This window comes from Piliocolobus tephrosceles, chromosome 18, assembly GCF_002776525.5.
Source record: "Piliocolobus tephrosceles isolate RC106 chromosome 18, ASM277652v3, whole genome shotgun sequence".
Lineage (NCBI taxonomy): Eukaryota > Metazoa > Chordata > Mammalia > Primates > Cercopithecidae > Piliocolobus > Piliocolobus tephrosceles.
The window spans coordinates 61,097,952-61,123,922 of record NC_045451.1 but is presented as its reverse complement, the minus strand read 5'-3'; the positions used below and the strand labels follow the sequence as shown (position 1 = coordinate 61,123,922).

General features: G+C 40.5%; 1 protein-coding gene across 4 annotated transcripts in view; it reads right to left on the bottom strand.

The window, feature by feature from the left end:
• Positions 1–23,577, bottom strand: part of USP14 (ubiquitin specific peptidase 14) — a 58,183-nt gene extending 34,606 nt beyond the window's left edge. For 2 of the 4 annotated variants that reach the window (XM_023228547.2, XM_023228546.1), the window contains exons 1-5: positions 23,244–23,577; positions 17,907–18,052; positions 14,116–14,148; positions 1,990–2,094; positions 703–806 (exon numbers count right to left, since the gene is read on the bottom strand). In XM_023228547.2, the coding sequence (XP_023084315.1) occupies positions 703–806; positions 1,990–2,094; positions 14,116–14,148; positions 17,907–18,052; positions 23,244–23,259 (404 nt within the window). In that variant the 5' untranslated portion in view covers positions 23,260–23,577. Of the gene's footprint in view, positions 1–702; positions 807–1,989; positions 2,095–14,115; positions 14,149–17,906; positions 18,053–22,825; positions 22,941–23,243 lie in introns of those variants that run through there. The other 2 variants (XM_023228548.1, XM_023228549.1) reach the window with 2 other exon arrangements.
• Between the last annotated feature and the right edge of the window lie 2,394 nt (positions 23,578–25,971).

Below are 25,971 nucleotides of genomic sequence, written 5' to 3'. Positions count from 1 at the left end.
AAAAAAAAAAAAGACAGAAAATATTGGCAATCTTCTCACATTGCTGGTGAGAATGTAAAACAGTACTGTTGATTTGGAAAATTATCGTGGCAGTTCCTCAAAACGCTAAACGTAGTTACTATTATGAAAACGTTCATCTACACAAAAAACATGAACGTTCACAGCAGTATTACTTATAACAGCCAAAAAGGAGAAACAATCCAAATTTCCATCAACAAAATGAATGGATAAATAAAATGTGATATATACATAAAATGAAGTATTATTCAGCCATAAAATAGGAATGAGGTATTATATATGCTATAACATGAATGAACCACAGAAACATGCTAAATGAAAGAAGTCAGTCACCAAAAAACCACATATTCTATGATTCAATTTATATGAAATGCCCAGAATTAGCAAATCTATGACAGAAAGTAGATTAATGTTTGGCTAGGGCTAGAGGTGGGTGAAAGGGTATAACTAGTGACTGCCAGTGAGTATGGCACTTCTTTTGGAGGAGGCGGAAAATGTCCTAAAATTGATTGTGGTGATGGTTGCACAAACTTGTGAATACTGTAAAAATCATTAAACATTTTAAAATGGTGAATTGTATAAGAAATTAATTATATCTCATTAAGATGCTAAAGAAAACAAAACAAAACAATACTACTCACCCAAATGTGAATATCCCTTACCCAAAAAAGACTGCAGTCTTACCTTTTAAGGGCATCTTTGAGTTCAGGCACAGAACGAATACACTGAACTGTGGCATTCATGTAACAAGTGTTACCAAGGTTTGTCAATCCACATGGTAACTCCATCTAGTTAAAAAAAAAAAAAAAAAAAAAGGATTAAATCATTAAACCATTTTTACAAAATGACATGACATATATAAATCACTAAAATTCTCATTTTGAATCAAGTACCATTTACTAGCTTCTACCAATTTATATTCTGCCTTCACTCTAAAGAAACAGTTTTATTTCCCCCCCAAAAAAATGTTTACTTGGATCATGCTGGCCATCATATTATGTTTTAGTTTCCTTCTTAAAAATAAGAGAATAATCATACTAGTCTTGCCTTCTTGGCAGGTTTATCAGGAGAAGAGAACAGGCAAAACATGCATAGAAACACTTCAAAACAAAAAGCAAAATAACAGGTTGGGTACAGTGGCTCACGCCTGTAATCCCAGCACTTTGGAAGGCTGAGGTGGAAGGATAGCTTGAGGTCAGAAGTTCAAGGTCATCCTAGGCAACACAGCAAGACCCTGTCTCTACCAAAAAAAAAAAAAAAATTTTTTTTAATTTGCTGGGCATGGTGGTGCACGCCTACAATATTCACTACTCAGGAGGCTGAGGTGGGAGGATCACTTGAGCTCAGGAAGTTGAGGTTACAGTGAGCTACGATCATACCACTGCACAACAGCCAGGGTGATAGAGCAAGACCCCATCTCAAGGGAAAAAAAAAAAAAAAAAAACAAGAAAATGAATGAATGGCACTAAATAAATGCAAGGTGTTAAAAAAAAAAATTTGACACATGTGTTGGCCAGTTTCTAAACTGATTTTGCATTTAAATTCAGGATAAAATGTATATATTTTCCACATGAAGGATTTAAAAAATTTAAATATCCCAGCATTTAAACTACTCTTTGACCCTGTTTTCTCATAAATAGTAAACACTTATATAGTACTATCTGCCAGAAACATATTTATTACAGATATTAGCTAAATATATATAAGTTAAGCCTAAATAAATTCACTTGGAAGTCTGAAAACCAGTAGTAAGGTGTACAATACAAAAAAAACCCCTAACTGTGCATTATTTAACCACAGGACTCCCTTAATCTAACTAAAAATAATAAAACTCTTATTTACAGATAAAAACATCCATCTTGGTATTAATGATTAAGTCTTCAAGACATTTAGATACTACTTTCTGAAAGACACTGTAATAATGGTCCTTCAAAAAGTAGTATCAAACATATAAAATCTGGCGTGTCTTACAGCAGATGCTAACTGTTCTTCTGTCATGTCTTCTACGAAGACAGTTTTGGCTGAGGGTTCTTCTGGAAGAGCATCTGCTGACCCCATCATTAGTAGAGTCATTCCCTGTTTTTAAAAAAAGTTATTTCATGAAAATCCTTAAAAGTTGGTAATGTTTATGTCAAACAAAAGAAGCCAGGCACAAAAGAACACATATTACATAATTCTATTTGCCAAAAAAAGTAAATCTACAGAAAGTAGATTAGTTACTGCCTAGGACTGGAGGTGGGAAGAGGGAGTGGCTTTAAATGGTACAAGTTTCTTTCTGGGGTAATAGAAACGTTCTAAAATTAGATTGTGGTGAAGGCTGCACAACTCTGTAAATACACTACTAAAAAATCACTGCATTGTTTAAAACAAGTAAAAAGCCCTGGGGTGGCTGTTTGAGGCCAAGGCAAAGGTGTAAAGAAACTTTTTAGTGATGAAACTTCTAAATCGCGATTGTGGTGGTGGTTACATGACAATACAGAATTGCCCAAAGTCATCAAACTGTACATCAAACACAGGTGAATTTTACTCTATATAAATTGTACCTGAATAAAGCTGAAGGAAAAAACAAATATTGCCATAAAAACACCTAATAATGTTTAGAATATTGTAGCAGAGGGAGTTTTTCAAATGATTATTAACATTTAATGGCATCACCTCTCCCCATAACAAACTAACAACTAATAAAATTCAGACCAGGCATAGTGGCTCATGCCTGTAATCTTAGCACTTTGGGAGGCCGCGGCTGGTGGACAGTTTGAGTCCCGTTCAAGACTAGCCTGGGCAACATGGCGAAACCCCATCTCTACAAAAAATATCAATATTAGCTGGGTATAGGGGTGCATGCCTGTAATCCCAGCTACTTGGGGGCTAAGGTGGGAGGATCACTGGAGCCTGGGAGGTTGAGGCTGCGGTGAGCTGTGATCTCACCACTTGCATTCCAGCCTAGGTGACAGAGTGAGACCCTGTCTCAAAAAACAAAACAAACAAACACTAATAAAATTCTTTCTGTGAGTGTCTATTGTGTAACTGTAGTGATTGCTTACATTTAAAAACAAATATTTTTAGAGCATTAAATTCTCCATTACTGAAAAATATCAAACCAAATACAGAGTAAATTTGTCCAAAATATCCAATTATATAATTCTACACATTAATCTAAGTAAATACTTTTATTGAATACATATGCAAACACTCCATACAATCAATAGAAGGACAAGGAAGACACTGTCATTGTAAAGCTCATAACCTTAAAATAGGAACAACACCTTACTCTCTTACTCAATATCTTAATTGGAAGGCATGAACACATGAGACAAAGAAAAAGGTAGGACCAGAAGTGGAGGTTTTAAAAAAAAAAAAAAAAACAGGGAGGGAAAAATGATAGCCAGAAGACTAAAAATATCCAGATGATGATTAAAATTAGGAAATTAGTAAGGCCAACAAATTCAGTTAAGAATACCTACAATTAAATCTAAAGACCTTTATTCTATCACCTTTTATTTCTACACAGACATCTTATAAGATCATTGCAAAGCAGTAAAGCAGTACTAAGCCATCACTACAGAATTTTTTTTTTTTTTTTTTTTTTTTTTTTAGAGACAGGGACTCACTCTGTCACCCAGGCAGGAGTGCAGTGGCACAATTACAGGTCACTGTAGCCTCAAACTTCTGGCCTCAAGTGATCCCCCCATCTCCCAAAGTGCTGGGATTGCAGGTATAAGCCACCCTACCAGGCCAAGAATCTTTTTCCAAAGACAACTGTCTCAGGAGCCAACTATTTAAAGAATATACTAGCAATAACCAGTTGGAAAACACAATAGAAGAAATGCCAACATATATCTAAGAATAAACATAACAAGAAAAATGTAATACTTTACTAAGACAATAAAGTTTTACTTAAGGATAGAAAAAAAGAACCTAAATAAATTGAAAGACATGACAAGTTCTGTACTTGAAAAATTACTATAAAAATGCAATTACAGTTATATAAACTTAATGAAATTCCTTTACAAAACCTTGCAAAATGATTCATTCATGCAGCAAATTTATACCCATGATAATAGCTAAGAAATTTCTGAAAAAGAATAGAGACTAAAACAATGCCCTTAAAAATTACTGGGAAAAGGGATTATATAATGAAAAACATTGAGAAAAACTGTATAATTTAGAAAAAACATACTATCAGCTCTCCACTTCATACCATACCACAACCATAATGAATTAAAGGTAAAGATTTAAATGTAAAAAAATTAATATTCATAAAAGAATGCAAGTGAATCCAAAAACTCATGCATTGTTGGAAGATTTTCTAAAATTGACATAAATATTAAAAAGACTGATGTAACTATAAAAATGTCTATAAAACATTTGAAAACAATAAACTAGGGGAAAAACTACACCATATATACTAAGCACTCAAAAAAGCAAATCTATAAGAAAAAGCAAATACATATGACAAAAATGGGCAAAAGAGATTAAAAAAAAAAAAAAAGGCTTAAAATTAAAGAACTAGGTAAGCTTCTACCTTAAGCTAGAAAAAGTAAAAATAGGCTGGGCGTGGTGGCTCACGCCTGTAATCCCAGCACTGTGGGAGGCCGAGACGGGCGGATCACAAGGTCAGGAGATCGAGACCATCCTGGCTAACATGGTGAAACCCCATCCCTACTAAAAATACAAAAAATTAGCCGGGCATGGTGGCGGGCACCTGTAGTCCCAGCTACTTGTGAAGCTGAGGCAGGAGAATCACGTAAACCCAGGAGGCGGAGCTTGTAGTGAGCCAAGATTGAGCCACTGCACTCCAGTCCGGGCAACAGAGCGAGACCCTGTCTCAAAAAAAGAAAAGGTAAAAATTAAAACCAAGCCATGTATGGTGGTGCACACCTGCAGTCCAAGGTAATCGGAAGGCTAAGATGGGAAGACTGCTGAGCAGCTCAAGGCCAGCCTAAGCAACATAGCAAGATCCCATTTCTAAAACAAACAAAAAAAAGTCACTACCATTTGCCTGGGTTTCAGCATTTCATTCAACAAAATATGATTATATAAAAATTCAAAATTAAAATTAAAATTTTAAAATTAAAAAAAAATAAAACCAAAGTAGAAAGAAAGCAAAGAGAAAAAATTAGCAAAGTGAAAAAATTAACAAAGTAATAAATGAACAGGCTAAAGATTTTTTTTTGTTGGGGAAACAATCAATGAAAGTGATAAAACTCTGGCTTGATGATAAAGGAAACAGACAAATCATAATTTGCCCATACTAGAGAGGAAAACGGCACTACACATTCTAGAATTAAAGGATAATAACATTAGAGTATGACAATCAATTCAACAACTTAAATGAACCAATTTCTTCAAAAATACTGATTATCAAGCTGATATGAAAGAAAACATAATAAAAATAGTCCTACATTTACCAAAGACGCTAAATTCTTAAAGTCTTCCTACAAAGAAAACTCCAAACCCAGACGAAGTCTAGTGAACTAGCCTTCACAAGAGAATTTTAGTGAATCTAGGCTTCACTAGAGAATTTTAGGCAACATTTAAAGAAAAAAAAACCCCAGTGGAGTGGCAGCAGAAATAAAAAAGAAAAAATACAAACTCATAAAAGAGGGGACGCTTCCTAACTCATTGTATAAGACCAACATTACATTGATAGCAAAACCAGATTAAAAAAGAACACAAGAAAACTATAAACCATTATCTCTTAAGAGACACTAAAAACCTTAACAAAAGATAAGCAAATAGAATCTAGCAATACGTAATGTACAAGTGGGGTTTATCCCAAGAATATAAGTTCTGTTTAATACTCAGAAGTCGGTGTAGTTTACATTAATGGATTAAATGAGAGGAAGAAATGATATAGAAAAGGCATTTAACAAAATGACAAAATTCAACTTCCATTCACGACAAAACCTCTCAGGAAACTAGAAACAGAGTTCCTGAACCTGATGATGAGCATCTATAAACTACCTCCAGCCACGACTGGAGGCTTTTCCCCTAAGGTCAGGAAAAAGGCAATGATGTCCACTATCAACCACTTCTACTAAGCACTGTTTGAAGTCTTAAGCATTGCAATAAAGAAAAAAAAGAGAAACAAAATGCACAAAGATTAAAAAGGAAGAAATAAAATTGTCCTTATTTGAAGACGACATGTATACCTACAATATCCCAAGAAATTAATACATGAAATAAAGTCACAGCATATAAAGTCAATTATAAAAATTAACTTTATTTTTATATACTAGCAAGCAATTGGAAAATGACATTTCAAAAATACCACAGCTGGGTGCAGTGGCCCACACTTGTAATCCCAGCACTTTGGAGGCCAAGGCAGGAGGATTACTTGAGGCTAGGAGTTCGAGACCAGCCTGGTCAACATGGCAAAACCCCATCTCTACTAAAAACACAAAAATTACCCTGGCATAATGGCACAATCCTGTAGTCCCAGCTACTTAGGAGGCTGAGACACGAGAACTGCTTGAACCTGGGGAGGCAGAGGCTACAGTGAGCCATGATCATGTCACTGCACTTCAGCCTGGGCAACAGAGTAGGACTCTGTCTCAAAAACAAAAACAAAAACTTAGCCAAGCACAATGGCGCATGCCTGTAGTCCCAGTTACTCAGGAGAGTGAGGTGGGAGGACCCCTTGAGCCCAAGAATTCAAGGCCACAGTGAGCTATGAGCCACTGCACTCCAGCCCATGCGACAAAGCAAGACCTCGTCTTAAAAAAAAAAAAAGTACCACTTATGATAACATTAAAAACCACGAAATAAGCCGGGTGCAGTGGCTTACGCCTATAATCCCAGCACTTGTGGAAGCTGAGGCGGGCGGATCAGGAGTTTGAGACCAGCCTGGCCAACATGGTAAAACCCTGTCTCTACTAAAAATACAAAAATTAGTCAGGCGTGGTGGCGGGTGCCTGTAATCCCAGCTACTTAGGAAGCTAAGGAAAGAGAATCACTTGAACCCAGGAGGCGGAGTCTGCAGTGAGCTGAGATCACGCCACTGCCCTCCAGCCTGGGCGTCAGAGAGAGACTGTCTCAAAAAAAAAAAAAAAAAAAACCATGAAATACTTAACAATATGTGTAAGTCCCAACATTGAACATTGTTGTGAGAAATGTTAAGATCTAAATAAAGGAAAGGTTTACCATGTTTGTGAATTAGAAGACTCAATACTGAGATGTCTCAGACTGACATACACATTCAATGCAATTCCAATAAAAATCACAGCAGGCTCTTATGGAGAAAATGACAAGCTGAATCTAAAAATATGCAATAGACATACAAAGATCCCAGAATAGCCAACATAACTTTAAAAAAGAAAAACAAGTGGAAAACTTAAGACAACCTGATTTCAAGGCCTGAAGAATCAAAACAGCAGGGAGTGGGTACCGGTGTAAAGGTACATATACAAATCAATGGAAGAAAACAGAATCCAGAAGTAAACCCATATGTTTATGGTCAACTGATTTTCAACAAAGGTACTGAGGAAGAACGGAAAAGAATAGTCTTTTCAACAAATGTTGCTCACTAAACTAAATATTCATGTGAAAAAATGACCTCAACCATTGCTTAACAGCAAACACAAGAATTTACTCAAAACAGACAATAGGTCAGGTGCGGTGGCTCACACTTCTAATCCCAGCACTTTGGGAGGCTGAGGCGGGCGGACCACCTGAGGTCGGGAGTTCGAGACCAGCCTGACCAACATGGAGAAACCACATCTCTACTAAAAAAAATACAAACAATTAGCTGGGTGTGATGGTGCACACCTGTAATCCCAGCTACTCGGGAGGCTGAGGCAGGAAAATTGCTTGAACCTGGGAGGCAGAGGTTGCAGTGAGCCGAGATAACGCCATTGCACTCCAGCCTGGGCAACAAGTCTCAAAAAAAAAAAAAAAAAGCAGACAATATAAGCCGGGCATGGTGGCTCACTCCTGTAATTCCAGCACTTTGGGAGGCCAAGGTGGGCAGATCACGAGGTCAGGAGTTCGAGACCATCCTGGCTAACATGGTGAAACCCCATCTCTACTAAAACTACAAAAAATTAGCCAGGTGTGGTGGCGGGCGCCTGTAGTCCCAGCTACTTGGGAGGCTGAGGCAGGAGAATGGCGTGAACCAGGAAGCGGAGCTTGCAGTGAGCCGAGATCGTGCCACCGCACTCTAGCCTGGGCAACAGAGCAAGACTCCATCTCAAAAAAAAAAAAAAAAGACATCTAAATGTAACAGCTAAAACTTATTAAGTTTTAAAATAAAACAGGGAAAAAAAATCTTGTAAACTTGACACAGGCGAAGATTTCTTACAATATAGTTCAAATCACTAAAAAATGTGACAAACTGACTTTGATAAAATTACCTTTTATCCAACAAAACAGTATTACATAAATTAAAACACAGGGATACCTTGATATTGCAGTTTGGGTTCCAGAGCATGAGAAAGCAAATCTCACAATAAAGCAAGTCACACAAAAATTTTTCCCCAGTGCATACAAACGTCATGTTTACATCAGTCTGTAAAGTATGCAAAAGCATTATGTCTAAAAAAGAATGCACACATCTTAATTTTAAAATAATTTATTGCTTAAAAAAAAAAAAAGCTGACAATCATCCGAGCCTTCAGCTAATCATCTCCTTGCAGGGCAGGGGGTCTTGTTTCCAAGTTGATGGCTCCTGACTGAGGACAGCACTGCTTCCTGAATCCTGGGTAACTGCCTAAAATGAGACGACAAAACCTGCCACACTGACTTCCTTCATGAAAGAGTTCTCTGTAGCCTGAGGTGCTGTTTAACAGCATTTTATCCACAGTAGGACTTCTTTCAAAACTGGAGTCAATCCTCTCAATTCCTGCTGCTGCTTTATCAAGTAAGCCCGTGTAATATTTTAAATCCTTTGTTGTCATTTCAACAACATTCACAGCTTCTTCACGAGGAGTGGAGTCTATCTCAATAAATTACTTTCTTTGCCCATCCATAAGTTACCTCCTCAACTGTTCAAGTTGTATCATGAGATTGTGGCAATTCAGTCACAATTTCAAACTCCATTTTTTTATTCTTGTTTTTTAGACACAGGGTCTTGCTCTGTCACTCAGATTGGAGTATAGTGTCACAATCATAGATCACTGTAACCTCAAACTCCTAAGCTTAAGCGATCCTACTGCCTCCGTCTCCAGAGTAGTTAGGACTACAGCTATATACCATCATGCCCAACTAATTTTATTTTTTGTAAAGACAGGGTCTCACTGTGTTGCCCAGGATGGTCTCGAACTCCCAGCCTGAAGCTCTCCTCCTATCCCGACTCTCAAAGTGCTGGGATTATAGGAGTGAGCCACCGTGCCTGGCCACTTGTAGGAAGAAATAGTTTTCTTCCTATTTCCACCACATGGGCAGTTATATCCTCAACTCAAGTTTTGAACTCCTCAAAGTCATCCACAAGGGTTAGAATCAGCTTCTTTCAAACTCCTGGTAATACTGACATTTTAACTTCCTTCCATGAATGTTCCTAATGGCATCAAGAATGGTGAATCCTTTCTAGAAAGTTTTTGATTTTGCCCAGATTCATGGAGAAATAACTTTATAGGGAAACTTTAGCCTTACAAAATGTATCTCTTAAATAATAAGATTTGAAAGTAGAAATTACTCCCTGATGCATGGGCTGCAGAATAGTTGTTGCGTTAGCAGACATGAAAACAACATTCATCTCGTTTCTCTCTCTCAAAGCTCTTGAGTGACTAGATGCATTGTCAATGAGCACTAATATTTTGAAAGGAATCTTTCTGAGCAGTAAGTCTCAATGGTGACCTTAAAATATTCACTACTCCATACTGTAAACAGATGTACTGGCATCTGGGCTTTGTTGTTCCATATACAGAGCACAAGCAGAGTAGATTTAGCATCATTCTTAAAGAGATCCACGGTTTGTGGAATGGTAAATGAGCACTGGCTTCAACTTAAAGTCACCAGCTGCATTAGACTCTAACAAGACAGTCAGGCTGGCCTTTGAACCCAGGCACTGACTTCTCCTCTCTAGCTATGAAAGGCTTAGACGGCATCTTTTTCCAATATCAGGCTGTTGCATCCACATTGAAAATCTGTTGTATAGTGTAGCCACCTTCATCAGCAATCTTAGCTAGATCTTCTGGATAACTTACTGCAGCTTCTCCATCAGCACTTACTGCTTCACCTTGCATTTTTATGTTACAGAGATTGCTTCTTTCTTTAAACGTCGTGAACCAACTTCTGCTAGCTTCAAATTATATCATACATATATATATATATATAAACACATACATTTTTTTTTTTAAGTTTCTGGGTACATGTCCAGGATGTCCAAGTTACACAGGTAAACGTGTCATAGCAGTTTGCCGTACCTATCAACCTAGGTATTAAGCCCAGCATGCATTAGCTATTTATCCTGATGCTCTTCCCACATCCCACTGCCTGACAGGCCCCAGTGTGTGCTGTTCTCCTCCGTGTCCATGTATTCTCATTGTTCAGCTCCCACTGATAAGTGACAACATGCGGTGTTCAGTTTTCTGTTCCTGTGTTAGTCTGATGAGGATAATGTAGCTTCCTCACCTCTCTCAGCCTTCACAGAATTAAAGAGAATTAGGGTCTTCCTCTGGTTAGGCTTTGACTTAATTAAGGAAATGTGGCTAGTTTGATCTTCTATCCACACCACTTAAACTTTCTTCACATCAGCAATAACGCTGCTTTGCTTTGTCACTTGTGTGCTCATTGCAGTAACACTTCAAGAACTTTATCTTTTAAATTATAAATTTCCCTTGAAACCTGGACCTTTGTATTCACAACTTGGTTAACTGGTGCAAAATGCCTAGCTTTTGGCCTAACCTGGCTTTACACAGGCCTTCCTCTCTAAGCTTAATCATTTCTAGCTTTCTGTGGAAAGTAAGAAACATGAAACTCTTCCTTTCTCTTGAACACTTAGAGGCCATTACAGGGTTATTAACTGGCCTAATTTCAATACTGTCTTGTCTCAGGGAATAGGGAAGCCTGAGGAGAGGGAAGAGGGAATTGTGGGTCAGTGAGGCTGTCAGAACACACATTTACCGATTAAGTTTGCCGTCTCACAGGTGTGATTCATGACACCCCAAAACAATTACAAAAGTAACATCAAAGATCAACATACTTGACGTGAGAGTAATGAAAATGTTTCAAATATTGCAAGAATCACCAAAATGTGACAAAGAGACATGAAGTGAACATAGGCTGCTGGAAAAATGATGTCTAAAAACTTGCCCGATGCAAGGTGGCCACAAACCTTCAATTTATAAAAATCACAATTATCTGTGAAGCACAAAGAATAAGGTGTGCCTTTATATGAAACTCTGGGGTCAATCATAATATTTAAGAGAGCAAAAGGATAACAAAATCAAGAAATCTGAGAACTGCACATCCCAGAAATGCAAGGTTTAAGTTAAAAATCAATGAGAATAATCACATTACCAAAAGAAAAAAAATCAATCATTTTAACAAACAGAAAAAGCACTTAACAAAATTTAACAATCTTTCATAATTTTAAGCTGTAGTGAACTAGAGTAAGATAAGATGTCCATTCATTTTGTTCCTTTTTTTTGTTTTTTTGAGGTGGAGTCTCGCTATGTTGCCCAGGCTGGAGTGCAGTGGTGTGATCTCAGCTGACTGCAACCTCCGCCTCCTGAGGCCAAGCAATTCTCCTACCTCAGCCTCCTGACTAGCTGAGACTATAGGCGCGCACCATGACGCTCGGCTAATTTTTGTATTTTTAGTAGAGACGGGGTTTCACCACGTTGGCCAGGCTGGTCTCGAACTCCTGACCTTAAGTGATCCACCCTCCTTGGCCTCCCAAAGTGCTGGGATTACAGGCTTGAGCTACTACACCCAGCCAAGATGTCCACTCTCATCACTTTTTTTTTCTTGAGATGGAGTCTCGCTCTGTTGCCCAGGCTGGAGTGCAGTGGCACGATCTCGGCTCACTGCAAGCTCCACCTCCTGGTTCACGCCATTCTCCTGCCTCAGCCTCCTGAGTAGCTGGGACTACAGGCGCCCACCACCACGCCTGGCTAATTGTTTTGTATTTTTTTTTTTTTTAGTAGAGACAGGTTTTCACCATGTTAGCCAGGATGGTCTCGATCTCCTGACCTCGTGATCCACCCACCTCGGCCTCCCAAAGTGCTGGGATGACAGGCGTGAGCCACCACCCTCAGCCACTCTTATCACTTTCTATTAACACTGTATTAGAAATCCTATCAAAAAGTAGGACAAAGCCTGGCCACGGAGATCAAGGCACGCGGATCACTTGAGGTCAGAAGTTCGAGACCAGCCTGGCCAACATGGCGAAACCAAAACACAAAAATTAGCCGGGCATGGTGGTAGGTGTCTGTAATCCCAGCAATTCGGGAGGCTGAGGCAGGAGAATCACATAAACTGAGGGAGGCAGATAATGCAGTGAGCCAAGATCACACCACTGCACCTCAGCCTGGGCGACAAAGCAAGACTTTGTCTCAAAAAAAATAAATAAAAGAAGTCATCTATTTATCAATTACATGTCAATAAAATTTAAGAAAACCGAAAGTCATGAATATTGAAAAGGGAGAAGTAAAACTGTCATTATTTGCTGATAACATGTTTACGTACACAGAAAACCCAATGGAATCTGCCCAAAACACAACTGGAATGAGTAAGTGAATTGCTTACAAGAACCCAGAATGAAAATAAACTTAGAAAAATCAATTGTATTTTGGCCGGGCGCAGTGGCTCACGCCTGTAATCCTAGCACTTTGGGAGGCCAAGGTGGGCGGATCACCTGAGGTCACGAGTTTGAGACCAGCCTGGCCAACATGGTGAAACTCCATCTCTACTAAAAATACAAAAATTAGCCGGGCATGGTGGTGGGTGCTTGTAATCCCAGCTGAGGGAGAATTGCTTTAACCCGGGAGGCAGAGGTTGCAGGGAGCCAAGATCGCACCATTGTACTCCAGCCTGGGCAACAAGAGTGAGACTCTGTCTCAAAAAGAAACAAAAAAGAAAAATCAATTGTATTTTTACATTCTAGCCATGAACGCTGGAAACAATTTTTTAGTATCATTTTAAGCAGTGAACAAATGTTAAGTTCCAATAATTTAAGAGAAGTCATGCAAGGGCTGGGCACAGTGACTCACACCTGTTAATCCCAGCACTCTGGGAGGCCAAGGCAGGAAGATCACTTGAGCCCTGGAGTTTAAGACCAGCCTGGGAAACATAGTGACACCCCCATCTCTACAAAAAACAATGAAAATGAATTAATTAACTGGGCATGGTAACACACACCTGTGGTCCCAGCTACTCAGAAGGTTGAGATGGAAGGAACGCTTGAGCCTGGGAGTTTGAAGCTGCAGCAAGCCATGACCATGCCACTGTGCTCCAGCATACGCAACAGTGAGGCCCTGTCCCCCCCGCCCAAAATAAACACTCATGCAAAATCTCTATATTTAAAAACTACAACACTGCTAAGAGAAAACAGAGACCCAAACAAATAAGGAAGTACATCATATTCAAGGATTTTAATACACAATATTGTTAAGATGTTTATTCTCCCCAAATTGAGCTACAGATTCAATGTAATCTCAAACAAAATCTCAAAGAGGAGAAAGCTGCAGAGCATAAGAACGTATACTACCTTATTTCAAGACTCTTTTTTTTGGAGACAGTCTCGCTCCGTTGCCAGGCTGGAGTGCAGTGGCGTGATCTCGGCTCACTGCAATCTCCGCCTCCCAGGTTCAAGTGATTCTCCTGCCTCAGCCTCCCGAGTAGCTAGGATTACAGGTGTGCATCACCACACCCAGCCAATTTTTTTCAAGACTTTTATTATAAAGCTTTAGTAATCAAAACCATTTGGTACTAGTGTAACTCTATCTACTAGATCAATGAAACAAAAACCAAAAATAAACCTGTAACTAGTTTTCAAGAAAGAGCCCAACACAAGTCAATGGGAAAAGGCAAGTATTTTCAACAGATAGTGCTGGAACAACTGGATATACATGTGAAAAAAAGTCATCTGGAATTTATTTTGGTATCATAATGAGGTTACTGCATTATAATAAATATTCATAAGATAATACTTACATTTTTTATTTTGATGTTTCCCCAATCATCATCCTGTTTCAAAGACAAACAAAAAACATTTAACCACTTCTGTACAAGCAGAACATAATCTAATAATCAATTTATTTTAATCTACTTCAAAACAGAATAAAATTTATCCTGTATGCAGAATTTATTTAAAATTACAGCAATAAAAAAATTTTTTTGGCCAGGCACGGTGGCTCACACCTGTAATCCCAGTACTTTGGGAGGCCAAGGCAGGCGGATCAACTGTGGTCAGGAGTTCGAAACCAGCCTGACCAATATAGAGAAACTCCATCTCTACTAAAAATACAAAAAGTAGCTGGGCATGGTGGTGCACACCTGTAATTCCAACTACTCGGGAGGCTGAGGCAAGATAACTGCTTGAACCCAGGAGGCAGAGCTTACAATGAGCCGAGATCTCACCACTGCACTCCAGCCTGGGCAACAGAGCAAGGCTCCATCTCAAAAAAAAAAAAATTTCTTTAAACACAAGCGGTCCTAAAGCCAGGGTTTCAAATAATTTGCTTCAACTGCATAAGGTAACACAATATAAAAGGCAAATACTAAAAAACACATAAGTATAAAAAAAATACTTTTAGCAAGTACTAAAATACACTTGACTAATGACAGATGATAGATCCTATTTTTTGGGTGTTTGGAACCAGCAGAGCTAATAAATAACTAGCTTAATCGGCAAGAATGAAGAGTTAATGTAATTAAGGTGACTCTATAATTTACCATCAAAACCAGGAGACTCAGAAGAATACAAATGCTAGAATAAACCAGACTACCCAGGGCAAACTAAATCTTACTAATACTTGCATAACCACAAATGTTTCTCAAGTGCTAAATTTCACGTCTATAAAGCAATTAAATACTATCCCTTCAATATGTTGAATAAAGATCAATATATTTTTTTAAATGCATGATTAGTCCAGAGTAATATTTTAACTTAATGCAGCTAGGCCTTTCCCCTCATAGGATAAAGTCGATTCCATATTACTCCCTTTTACAGAAGGTATTGGGTATTCAATATGCTTGTCTACCCTTCATTGGTGCCACTAATTATATCCTCTATCTGCTTTAAAATGGAACAGTAACTTCCTACAGACCCTTCTCAATTTAAGGACTATGACTGCTAAAGATAACGAATGATAACTATAAATGCCCTCTAAGATCACTCACCCAAGGTCACACAAAGCTGGGAATGGAACACAGATCTGCTTGATTTATAAATCATAAGCTCATTTGGTGCCTTACTATGTTACTTAAACCTCTTTGACATTCATTTATAAAATTTCCTCATTTATAAGATACGGATAACATATAGTTGAGAATAAAAGAAAATATAATAAAAGCCTGACACAGAAAAAGTACTCAATAAATGGTAACTATTAGCAGTCACAGTTTCATTTAATTTGCATACTTCTATAACTCCTGACAACATACCACTAGTACAGTGTTCAGCATGAATTAGGCTATGAAGTTCACTAAAGGCCAAAGGTTCATACTATACCTTCAGAGGTAAACAAAGTTATTTTCCTCTAACATGTGTTTTACTGCCCTGAGGGGCTAGCCAGTCTTTATCTTTAAAGTTAACTATAGATCTTTAGCATTTTATCTAACTCTTGAAGAAAGTATTTTTTAAAACTATACTTATATTACTAAAAACAACAGAGGCCGGGTGTGGTGGCTCACGCCTGTAATCCCAGCACTTCAGGAGGCGCGAGGTGGGCAGATCACTTGAGGTCAGGAGACCATCGCCAACATGGTGAAACACTGTCTCTACCAAAAATACAAACATTAGCCAGGGGTGGTGGCAGTGACCTGTAATCCCAGCTATTCGGGAGACTGAGGCAGGACAATCACTTGAGCCCAGGAGGCGGTGGTTGTAATGAGTTGAGATGGCGCCACTGCACTCCAGCACCTGAGTGACAACCTCAAAAATAATAATAATAATAATAATAATAATAATAATAATATCTTCTTGTCTTTTCTTCAGTCCTTCATCAGTGATGCTGGCAAGGATGGATTCTTAACTGTGGTCACTGTAATCATTCCAAAGGAAGTAAAGAAAAAAATTAGGTTTATTCTCTTTTTAAACAGAATTTTTTTCCTCCCATCTCCAGGTAGGAGTTAGGTAACAATTACTGTTACGAAAAAAGGGGACCAGGTGCGGTGGCTCACACCTGTAATCCCAGCACTCTGGGAGGCCGAGGTGGGCAGATCACTTGAGGTCAGGAGTTCAAGACCAGACTGGCCAACATGGTGAAACCCCATCTCTACTAAAAATACAAAAATTAGCCGGGCATGGTGGTGGACACCTGTAATCTCAGCTACTCAGGAGGCTGAGGCATGAGAATCGCTTGAACCCAGGAGGCAGAGGTTGCAGTGAGCCAAGACAGTGCCACTGCACTCCAGCGTGGGCAACAGAGCAAGACTCGTCTCAAAAAAAAAGAAAAAGGGCCGGGCGCGGTGGCTCAAGCCTGTAATCCCAGCACTTTGGGAGGCCGAGACGGGCGGATCACGAGGTCAGGAGATCGAGACCATCCTGGCTAACATGGTGAAACCTCGTCTCTACTAAAAATACAAAAACTAGCCGGGCGAGGTGGCAGGCGCCTGTAGTCCCAGCTACTCGGGAGGCTGAGGCAGGAGAATGGCGTAAAAATCCGGGAGGCGGAGCTTGCAGTAAGCTGAGATCAGGCCACCGCACTCCAGCCCGGGCGACGAGACTCTGCCTCAAAAAAAAAAAAAAAAAAAAGAAAAAAAAAAAGAAAAAAAAGGGCTCTTAATTAATGGGAAGGATGCAATAAAGGCAAAAAATAAAAAAAAAAACGAGCACTTTTCCAGAACCAGGGCTTTGGTAAAAATGCTGAAGTGCTTTGAATTTCAACATACAAATGCATGTACAAAATTACATTCTGTAATAGTTTTTTAAAGAAAACAAACCTATCTGTATTGTTCCATATCTTTAAGCTGAGATAAAATTTTCCAACCTCATCACAGAAAATTACTAAGGAAATATTAATTGATTTCATTTTAGTCTAAACAAAATAAAACTAATACTTTTAATACATCCTCATAGGAAAAAAAATTCACACAATACAGGTAACTGTAAAGTGTTCCACTCTTCTGACCCACAGAGGTATCTGGTAATACAATACATTTTAAAATAAAATTTAAATGATGCTTTTAGAACAAAGTCATGTCCTTTGCAGCAACATGGATGGAGCTGGAGATCATTACCTGTTAGTTCCTTAGTAAACTAATGCAGGAACAGAAAAGCAAACCGCATGTTCTAATTTTAAGTGGGAGCTAAATAATGAGAACACATAGACACACAGAGAGGAACAACAGACACTGGAGCTTACTTGAGGGGTAGAGAGTGGGAGGAGGAAGAGGATCTTAAAAAAAAAAAAAACAACTACCTGTCAGGTACTATGCTTAGTACCCAGGTGATGAAATCTGTATATCAAAACCCTGCAAAACAGGTTTACCTATATAACAAACCTGCACATGTATCTCAGAACCTAAAAGTTAAAAATAAATAAAAGTAAAAAGAGTTTTAAAAGGATGTTTTTATAATACAGTATAGTGTTGTGAAACGGCTACAATGTTTCTCCCTTACTCTAACATGCATAAGACAGTTTAAACCCCATAGATGACATATTCTCATCATATAAAAAAGCACTTCAAATGCTACATTAAAATTAAATACATTTTCCAGTGTTATTTTTCAAAAAGTATACAATAATAGTAACGTGATGAAAATCTGGACTATATTTTACCTTTAGAGTTCCTCCTTTCACCATAACTTTCTGTCTGGCAGGCTGGACTCCAGTCAACGCAAACAGCTGAGCCTTGAACACCATTGGAGGTTCATCAGTATTCAATTCTACACCTTCAAATTTCTCCTTTCCCCATTTTACAGTAACTGCAAACAAAATCACAATTTTTTAAATTAAAAAATAACAAGAAAAAAATTACAGACCCTTAGAAGATCACCAATTAGACAGTTATCAAGAGTCAAAGTATGTCATTCATCTTTCTTTTTTTTTTTTTGAGACGGAGTCTCGCTCTGTCGCCCAGGCTGGAGTGCAGTGGCCGGATCTCAGCTCACTGCAAGCTCCGCCTCCCGGGTTTACGCCATTCTCCTGCCTCAGCCTCCCAAGTAGCTGGGACTACAGGCGCCCGCCACCTCGCCCGGCTAGTTTTTTTTTTGTATTTTTTTAGTAGAGACGGGGTTTCACCATGTTAGCCAGGATGGTCTCGATCTCCTGACCTCGTGATCCGCCCGCCTCGGCCTCCCAAAGTGCTGGGATTACAGGCTTGAGCCACCGCGCCCGGCCTTGTCATTCATCTTTCTATGCCCATAATGCCTACCTAATCCAGAGCAACATGCATGCAGTAGATGCTGAACAAAATTTCACTGGATCAAACCTAACTTCTCATTTCATAGTTAAAGAAACTGAGGCCGGGCGCGGTGGCTCAAGCCTGTAATCCCAGCACTTTGGGAGGCCGAGGCGGGTGGATCACGAGGTCAGGAGATCGAGACCATCCTGGTTAACACGGTGAAACCCCGTCTCTACTAAAAATACAAAAAACTAGCCGGGCGAGGTGGCGGGCGCCTGTAGTCTCAGCTACTCGGAGGCTGAGGCGGGAGAATGGCGTGAATCCGGGAGGCAGAGCTTGCAGTGAGCCGAGATCTCGCCACTGTACTCCAGCCTGGGCGACACAGCGAGACTCCGTCTCAAAAAAAAAAAAAAAAAAAGAAAGAAAGAAAGTGAGACTTCAGCGGGCTGGGAGTGGTGGCTCACGCCTGTAATCCCAGTACTTTGGGAGGCTGAGGCGGGCAGATCACAAGGTCAGGAGTTCGAGACCAGCTTGTCTCTAATAAAAATACAAAAATTACCCGGGCATGGTGGTGGACACCTGTAATTCCAGCTACTGGCGAGGCTGAGGCAGGAGAATCGCTTGAACCCAGGAGGTGGAGGTTACAGTGAGCCAAGATCGCGCCACTGCACTCCAGCCTGGGCCACAGGGTGAGACTCCAGTTTCAAAAAAAAAAAAAGAAACTGAGACTTCAGAGAAGTAGATTGATTTGCTAATGTCAAAAAAAATTGGTTAATAAACTCCCAAGTCTTCTGAATCCTACTCCAACAATATGATCATACTGAAACATTTCCCAAAATGATGTTTTGCAGCCCCCACAATGTGTTGAATTGAAGAATCATTCATATCAGCACACAGCATTGGAAAAGAAGAGAGAGAAAAAGGTTAGTTTAAGAGAAGAAAAAAAATTCCTGGGAGAATAAAGCACATCTAGAACAACTTAAGGAATACAGATTCTGAGTCATAAGAAATGTGGGAGAATTGAAAAGCGTCATTTCTGAACAAGAGGTGCTCGATTAAGAAAAAATCCAAAGACATATCTAACGCATTTAAAAATATATAGAAATCCCACTTCACAGCCATTAGAATGGCTATTCTTTTTAAAATTTAATAGAAAGTAACAAGTGTCAGCAAAGATGTGGAAAAACTGGAACACTTGTACACTTCTGGTGGGAATAAAAGTAAACATAGAATTACCATATGATCCAGCAATTTCATTTCTGGGTATACCCTGAAGATCGGAAAGCAAGGACTCAAACAGATACTTGTACACCCATGCCTACAGCAGCATTATTCACAACAGCCAAAAAAGTGGGAGCAACTCAAGTGTCCGTCAACAGATTAATGGACAAAGAAAATGTGGTATATACACACAATGCAATATTATTCAACCTTAAAAAGGAAAGGAACTCTTACACATGCTACAACATGGATGATTCCGGTTATATGAGATACCTAAAGTGGTCAAATGCATACACACAAAAAGAGAATGGTGTTTGCCAGAGGATGTGGATGAAGGTAATAGTTGTAAAACAGTGTGAATATACTTAATGCTATAGAACTGTACATGTAAAAACCATTAAAATGGTAAACTTTATTACATATATTTTACCAAAATAAAAAATTTCAATCAGCCTCATAACATAGCTAACTTTTGAAATATATTTTTTAAAACCCAAAGATACATATTGGTTCCACTGAAAACTTTCTAACTTTTCAAAAATAAGAATCTCACAACTGTTAACTGCTTTCTAACTCCTGAAATCAGAATTTGAAAACCTCATCTAGACACCAAATCCCAATTCTATCATCAGTTCAATGAATATGTTGAGCATTCATTTAATGACAAGCCCGGTACAAAACATTGGGAAGACTCTCCATAAACTTACAGCCTAATGGGGTGGGGTGGGGGGGAGTAATTAACAATATAAGTATTATAAAGGCTACAGCAACAAAGCGGAATGCTTCATAAATGAGGAAGGATTCCCTGGATGAAGTATTAACTTCTGAGTTATCACTATCAATTTTGAATCTCAAAGAAAAGATTAAGTGTTAGAGACTAGGAGAGAACAGAAGTATTCCCAGAAAAGAAGGAAAACATTCCATAGCATAAAGCAACATGGTATGTTCTAAGACGTAAGTAATTAATTACCAGAGAAAAGTGAAAGCAGCAGTAGATGAAACTGGAAGCTGGCTAAGGATCAAGTTATGGAAGATAAGTCATCCTTAAACACACATAAAGAGGCCAGGCACGGTGGCTCATGCCTGTAATCCCAGCACTTTGGGAGGCTGAGGCGAGTGGATCATCTGAGGTCAGGGGTTCGAGACCAGCCTGGCCAATACAGTGAAACCTTGTTTCTACTAAAAATACAAAAATTAGCTAGGCATGGTGGCAGGCACCTGTAATTCCAGCTACTCGCGAGGCTGAGGCAGGAGAATTGCTTGAAACCAGGAGGTGGAAGTTGCAGCGAGCCAAGATTGCGCCATTGCACTCCACAATGGGCAACAAGAGCAAAACTCAGTCTCAAACAATAAAAAATAAAATAAAATAAAACACATAAAAGCTTTATATTGCAGGCAATGTGTAATTCCTGAAAGGCTGTCATAAAGGTCACTTTAGTCTGGTTTTTTTCTTGCAGAAGCAGAGAAATCGGGCTTGAAGAGGGCACACTGTAATCACTGAAATAAACTAGAAGCATATTACGATAGTACAAGCTAAAGATGCTACAGGATTAAACCAAAACAGTACTAGAAGGAGAGGAAACTACCTGAAATTTACTGCACTATTGCTATGAGCAAGTTACTTAAAACTTTTGCTTATGCTTACAAGAGGAATTACACCAGTATCACAGGATTATGTTGAAGATTAAAACAAAGCAATATATACAAAACCCTAACTCTGTAAGAGGCACAGGTGTGTGTTTATTTTTAGAGACGGGGGTCTTGCTCTGTCACCCAGGCTGGAGTGCAGTGGCGTGATCACAGATCACAGCACCCTCTAACTCCTTGGCTCAAGTGATCCTCCCAACTCAGCTTCCCGAGTAGCTGGGATTAGAGGCACACACCATGGCCCCTGGTTTTAATTTTTAATTGCACTTATCCTTAACCATTTAATAATCTAGATATGTAATTTTTTTCTTTTCTTTTCTCGAGATGCAGTTTCGCTTTTTTTCACCCAGGCTGAAGTGCAATGGTGTGATCTTGGCTCACTACAACCTCTGCCTCACGGTTTCAAGCGATTCTCCTGCCTCAGCCTCCGAAGTAGCTGGGATTACAGGTGCCCGCCACCACTCCCGGCTAATGTTTGTATTTTTAGTAGAGACGGGGTTTCAACATGTTGGCCAGGCTGGTCTCGAACTCCTGACTTCAAGTGATCCGCCCGCCTCGGGCCTCCCAAAGAGCTGGGATTACAGGCGTGAGCCACTGCGCCAAACCTACATAATTTTCTACTAAATCTTATGAAATAGTACTTAAAATGTTCTCTCCATTTTAATATAGAGCTTTTTGCTGACCCTCAAAATACAGATTATCAATATGGAGAGGTCAAAGGAAGGGACCTTTCCCTCATTTGAGGGATGAGGAAAAGATCTGATTAAATATTTAAAATAAAGCTCAAATTTTAAAGAAGAAACTTTGGTCAGCGCTGGCATTTTTTGAGGAAACATAGAGGTTTTATGTGTGTGAACCTACTGGTGTGTTTAAGTATTAGAATATTTCAAGAGTCATTCTACTGTTGTTATGGCTTTAGAAAGGGGTTGGGCAATCATTAAGAAGACGATTCAAGATTCTAGACCATCAAGAATCCACCTTGAGATCAAACAATACTCTTATTCGTATCATGCTTTGTAAATGCTGAATCTTCAATTAAGGAACTGTGACAGAATAAATAGGGATGGTCAATGAATCACACATCTACAGCCAACTGGAGACACCACACATATTTTAGGTGCCATTTTGAATAAGGCTAAGGAGCAACAAGGTCCATTCTCTAAGTAAAAGTGATCCCTGGCCAGTACCTTGGACTGTCAGCAAGCAAAAAACACAAGCCCTTGTCAAACGCCAACCAAGAAATGACACCCCGGGGATATGCGTATTCATCTACTTCTGAAAGCTCACACCATGTTTCGGATACAGAAATCCAATGCAACGTCTGATGAAACGAAAACGAAGCAAAAAGGTTTACAATCTGCCTCGGGACAAAACTAAAACTGGTACCAAAGGGGCCGTCGAACAAAGGCAAGGGACAAGAGAAGTGCGAAGGGCGACGAAGGGCGGCGAACGCCGCTTGACAACCCCAAGAAGGATGAAGGCTCACCTTCCATCCCGGGTCCCTCCTTCCCTCCTGTTCTTCCCCGCTCCCTTCCATGGCGACCACTGAGAAGCCCAAAGGAATCGCCCTGCACCTCCAGCCTGGTGCCCAGCGCCTCAGGACACACCCACACTTTCACCGCACACCAGAGGAGCGTCAGAAACTATTCTGCAGAGTCACGACTTTGAGAAGCTTCCCCATCTCCACTCCCCCATCCATCGGCGAACGGCGCTCCCCTGCCACGCAGGGCTCCAACCCAGCCCGGAGAGGGGTAGGTGCCAGGGTTGTCTCCGCACCGCCGGCCCCGCGCACCCCAACCCGACCCCTCCCGGCCCATGCCCGGCGCCCGCCAATGCAGGCCAGGCCTACGCGGAGGCCTAGCGCCAGCCCAGTGTGCTGCGCGCGAGGCCAGGACGGGGCTCACCGGAGTAGAGCGGCATGGCGGGGCGCGGCGGGAGGCGGCGACGCAGGAGGGCTGGGCCTGACAAGGGCGGCGAAGAGACAGAGACCAGAAGCAGCTGCGGCGGCGGCCGAGGCGGAGGCGCGGTGGTGGCGGCGGCTTCGGTGCGACGAGAGTCTCATTCAAACCGGCCACTGGCGATGACGCAGCAACACGCAGAACACCCGTGCAGCCCCGGAGCGACTGCAGGGAGGAGATAGGGCGGCAGGGCCGGGGCGGGGCCTGGAGGTGGCGAGAGGAGGGAGGAGGGGGAAGGCGGTGGAGGGGTGGCGGGAAGGAAGGAGCGAGCAAGGGAGGGACGGGCTCTGGGCCCCAGCCACAGCAGCAGGTGCGCGCCTGCGCACTGCCGCCCACCGCCCTGCGCCCACTGGCCACGTGGTCTTGGCGCGGCCCAGCCCTGCGGCAGATGAAGTGGGAACTTGGTATCCCACTTGCTGTCTGAGGCTGAGGCGGGAGAATCGCTTGGGCCCAGGAGGTCGAGGCTGCCGTGAGCTGTGATCGTGCCACTGCATTCCAGCCTGGGCGACAGAGCGAGACCCTGCCTCAAAATAAAATAAATAAAATGAGTGGTTTTAAAGTCAGAGGTGTTTTGAATCCGAGCTGTTACTAGCTAGCTGTATGATGTCTGCAAACCTCAGTTTTCTTGTTATTCACCCACACCTCATTTTACTGCGGTTTTTTTTTTTTTTTTAATAAATTGAAGGCTCGTGGCAACCCTGGGTTAGCAAGTCTATCAGTTCTTTTTTTCTGACAGCATATACTCACTTTGTGTCTCTGTCACATTTTGATAATTCTCACAATATTTTGAACTTTTTAAATACTATTATATCTGTTCCAGTGGTCTATGATTAGGGATCTTTGATGTTACATAGTAACATCAGATTGTTTTGGGGTGCTACTAACCACCCCCATGTAAAACAGCAAACTCCAATGTTTCGTGTATTCTGACTGCTCTGGCAACAAGTCTTTTCCCACAAGGGTTCAAGGCTTGAGTTGAGGACACAACTGCAGATGTGGTGGAAATAGCAAGAGAACTAGAATTAGAAGTGGAGCCCGCAGATGTGACTGAATTGCTGCAATCTCAAGACAAAGCTTTAATGGGCAAGGAGTTGCTTCTTATGGATCAGCAAAGAAAGTGGTTTCTTGAGATGGAAACTACTCCTGGTGAAGATGCTGTGAACACTGTTGATTGACAACAAACGATTTAGAATATTCCATAAACTACGGAACTGTTGATAAAACAGAAGCAGGGTTTGACAGGATTGACTCTAATTTTGAAAGAAATTCAAATCTGAAAGTTCTTCTGTGGGTAAAATGCTAAACAGCACTGCATGTCACAGGGAAAACTCATGAAAGGAAGAGTCAATCCATGTGGCAGATTTCATTGTTGTCTTATTTTAAGAAATTGCCACAGCTACCCCAAACTTTAGCATCTATCACTCTGATCAGTCAGCAACCATTAACATTAAGGCAAGACCCTCTACCAGCAAAAAGATGACGATTCACTGACAGCTCAGATGATCCTTAGCATTTTTTAGCAGTAAAGTTTTTGTTTGTTTGTTTGTTTGTTTGTTTGTTTGTTTTGAGACAGGGTCTCACTCTGTCACCCAGGCTGGAGTGCAGTGGCGCAGTTACGGCTCACTGCAGCCTCAACCTCCCAGCTCAAGCTATCCTCTCACCTCAACCTCCTGAGTAGCTGGGACTACAGGCCTGCGCCACCACACATGGCTAAATTTTTTTGTATTTTTGTAAAGACGGGATCTCGCCATGTTGACCTGGCTGGTGTTGAACTCCTGGTCTCAAGCAATCTGCCCACCTAGGCCTCCCAAAGTGCTGGGATTTCAGGCATGAGCAACTGTGCCCAGCCTTGACACTAAATAGACTGCAGTATAGTAGAAACATAACTTTTATATGCACTGGGAAACCAAAAACTTTGTGTGACTCACTTTATTACAATATTAGCAATATTGCAGTGGTCTGGAACTCAACTAGCAATATCTTCAAGTTGTGCATGTAAAATGGAGAAAATGGCATAATATCTACATCACAGAATTGTTATGAGGACTAAATAAGATTATGTATGGAAGATTCTTAGCACAGAGCATTGCACATGGTTGCAATAAATGATACCTATTTTATATTACACAGTAAAACTTCAAAGGGATTTTGCAGGGTAGGCTAGAATAGCAGGCTATGGATAGCTTTATTTTCTATTTTTTTAATGTTCAGTAATATATTTCTATAACATATATATTTAAAAATGTATTGCATAGATTGGCCGGGCACCATGGCTTACGCCTGTCATCCCAGCACTTTGGGAGGCCGAGGCAGGTGGATCATTTGAGCTCAGGAGTTCCAGACCAGCCTGGGCAATGACGTGAGACCCCCATTTCTACAAAAAATTTAAAACTTAGCCAGGCATGGTGGTGCACACCTACAGTCCCAGCTATTCGGGAGGCTGTGATGAGATGGGAGGGTGGCTTGAACCTAGGAGGCAGAGGTTCCAGTAGTCAAGATTGCATCACTACACTCCAGCCTGGGTGACAGAGCAAGACTCTATCTCAAAAAATCAATAAATAAAAATAAAATAAATAAAAATGTACAGATCATCTGTGGAAAAATGTGTGCTGCCCTTTGTTGAAGTTGACAGCAAAGGAGGCCTAAAGATTGAAAGATTCAGAGGCAAATAAAT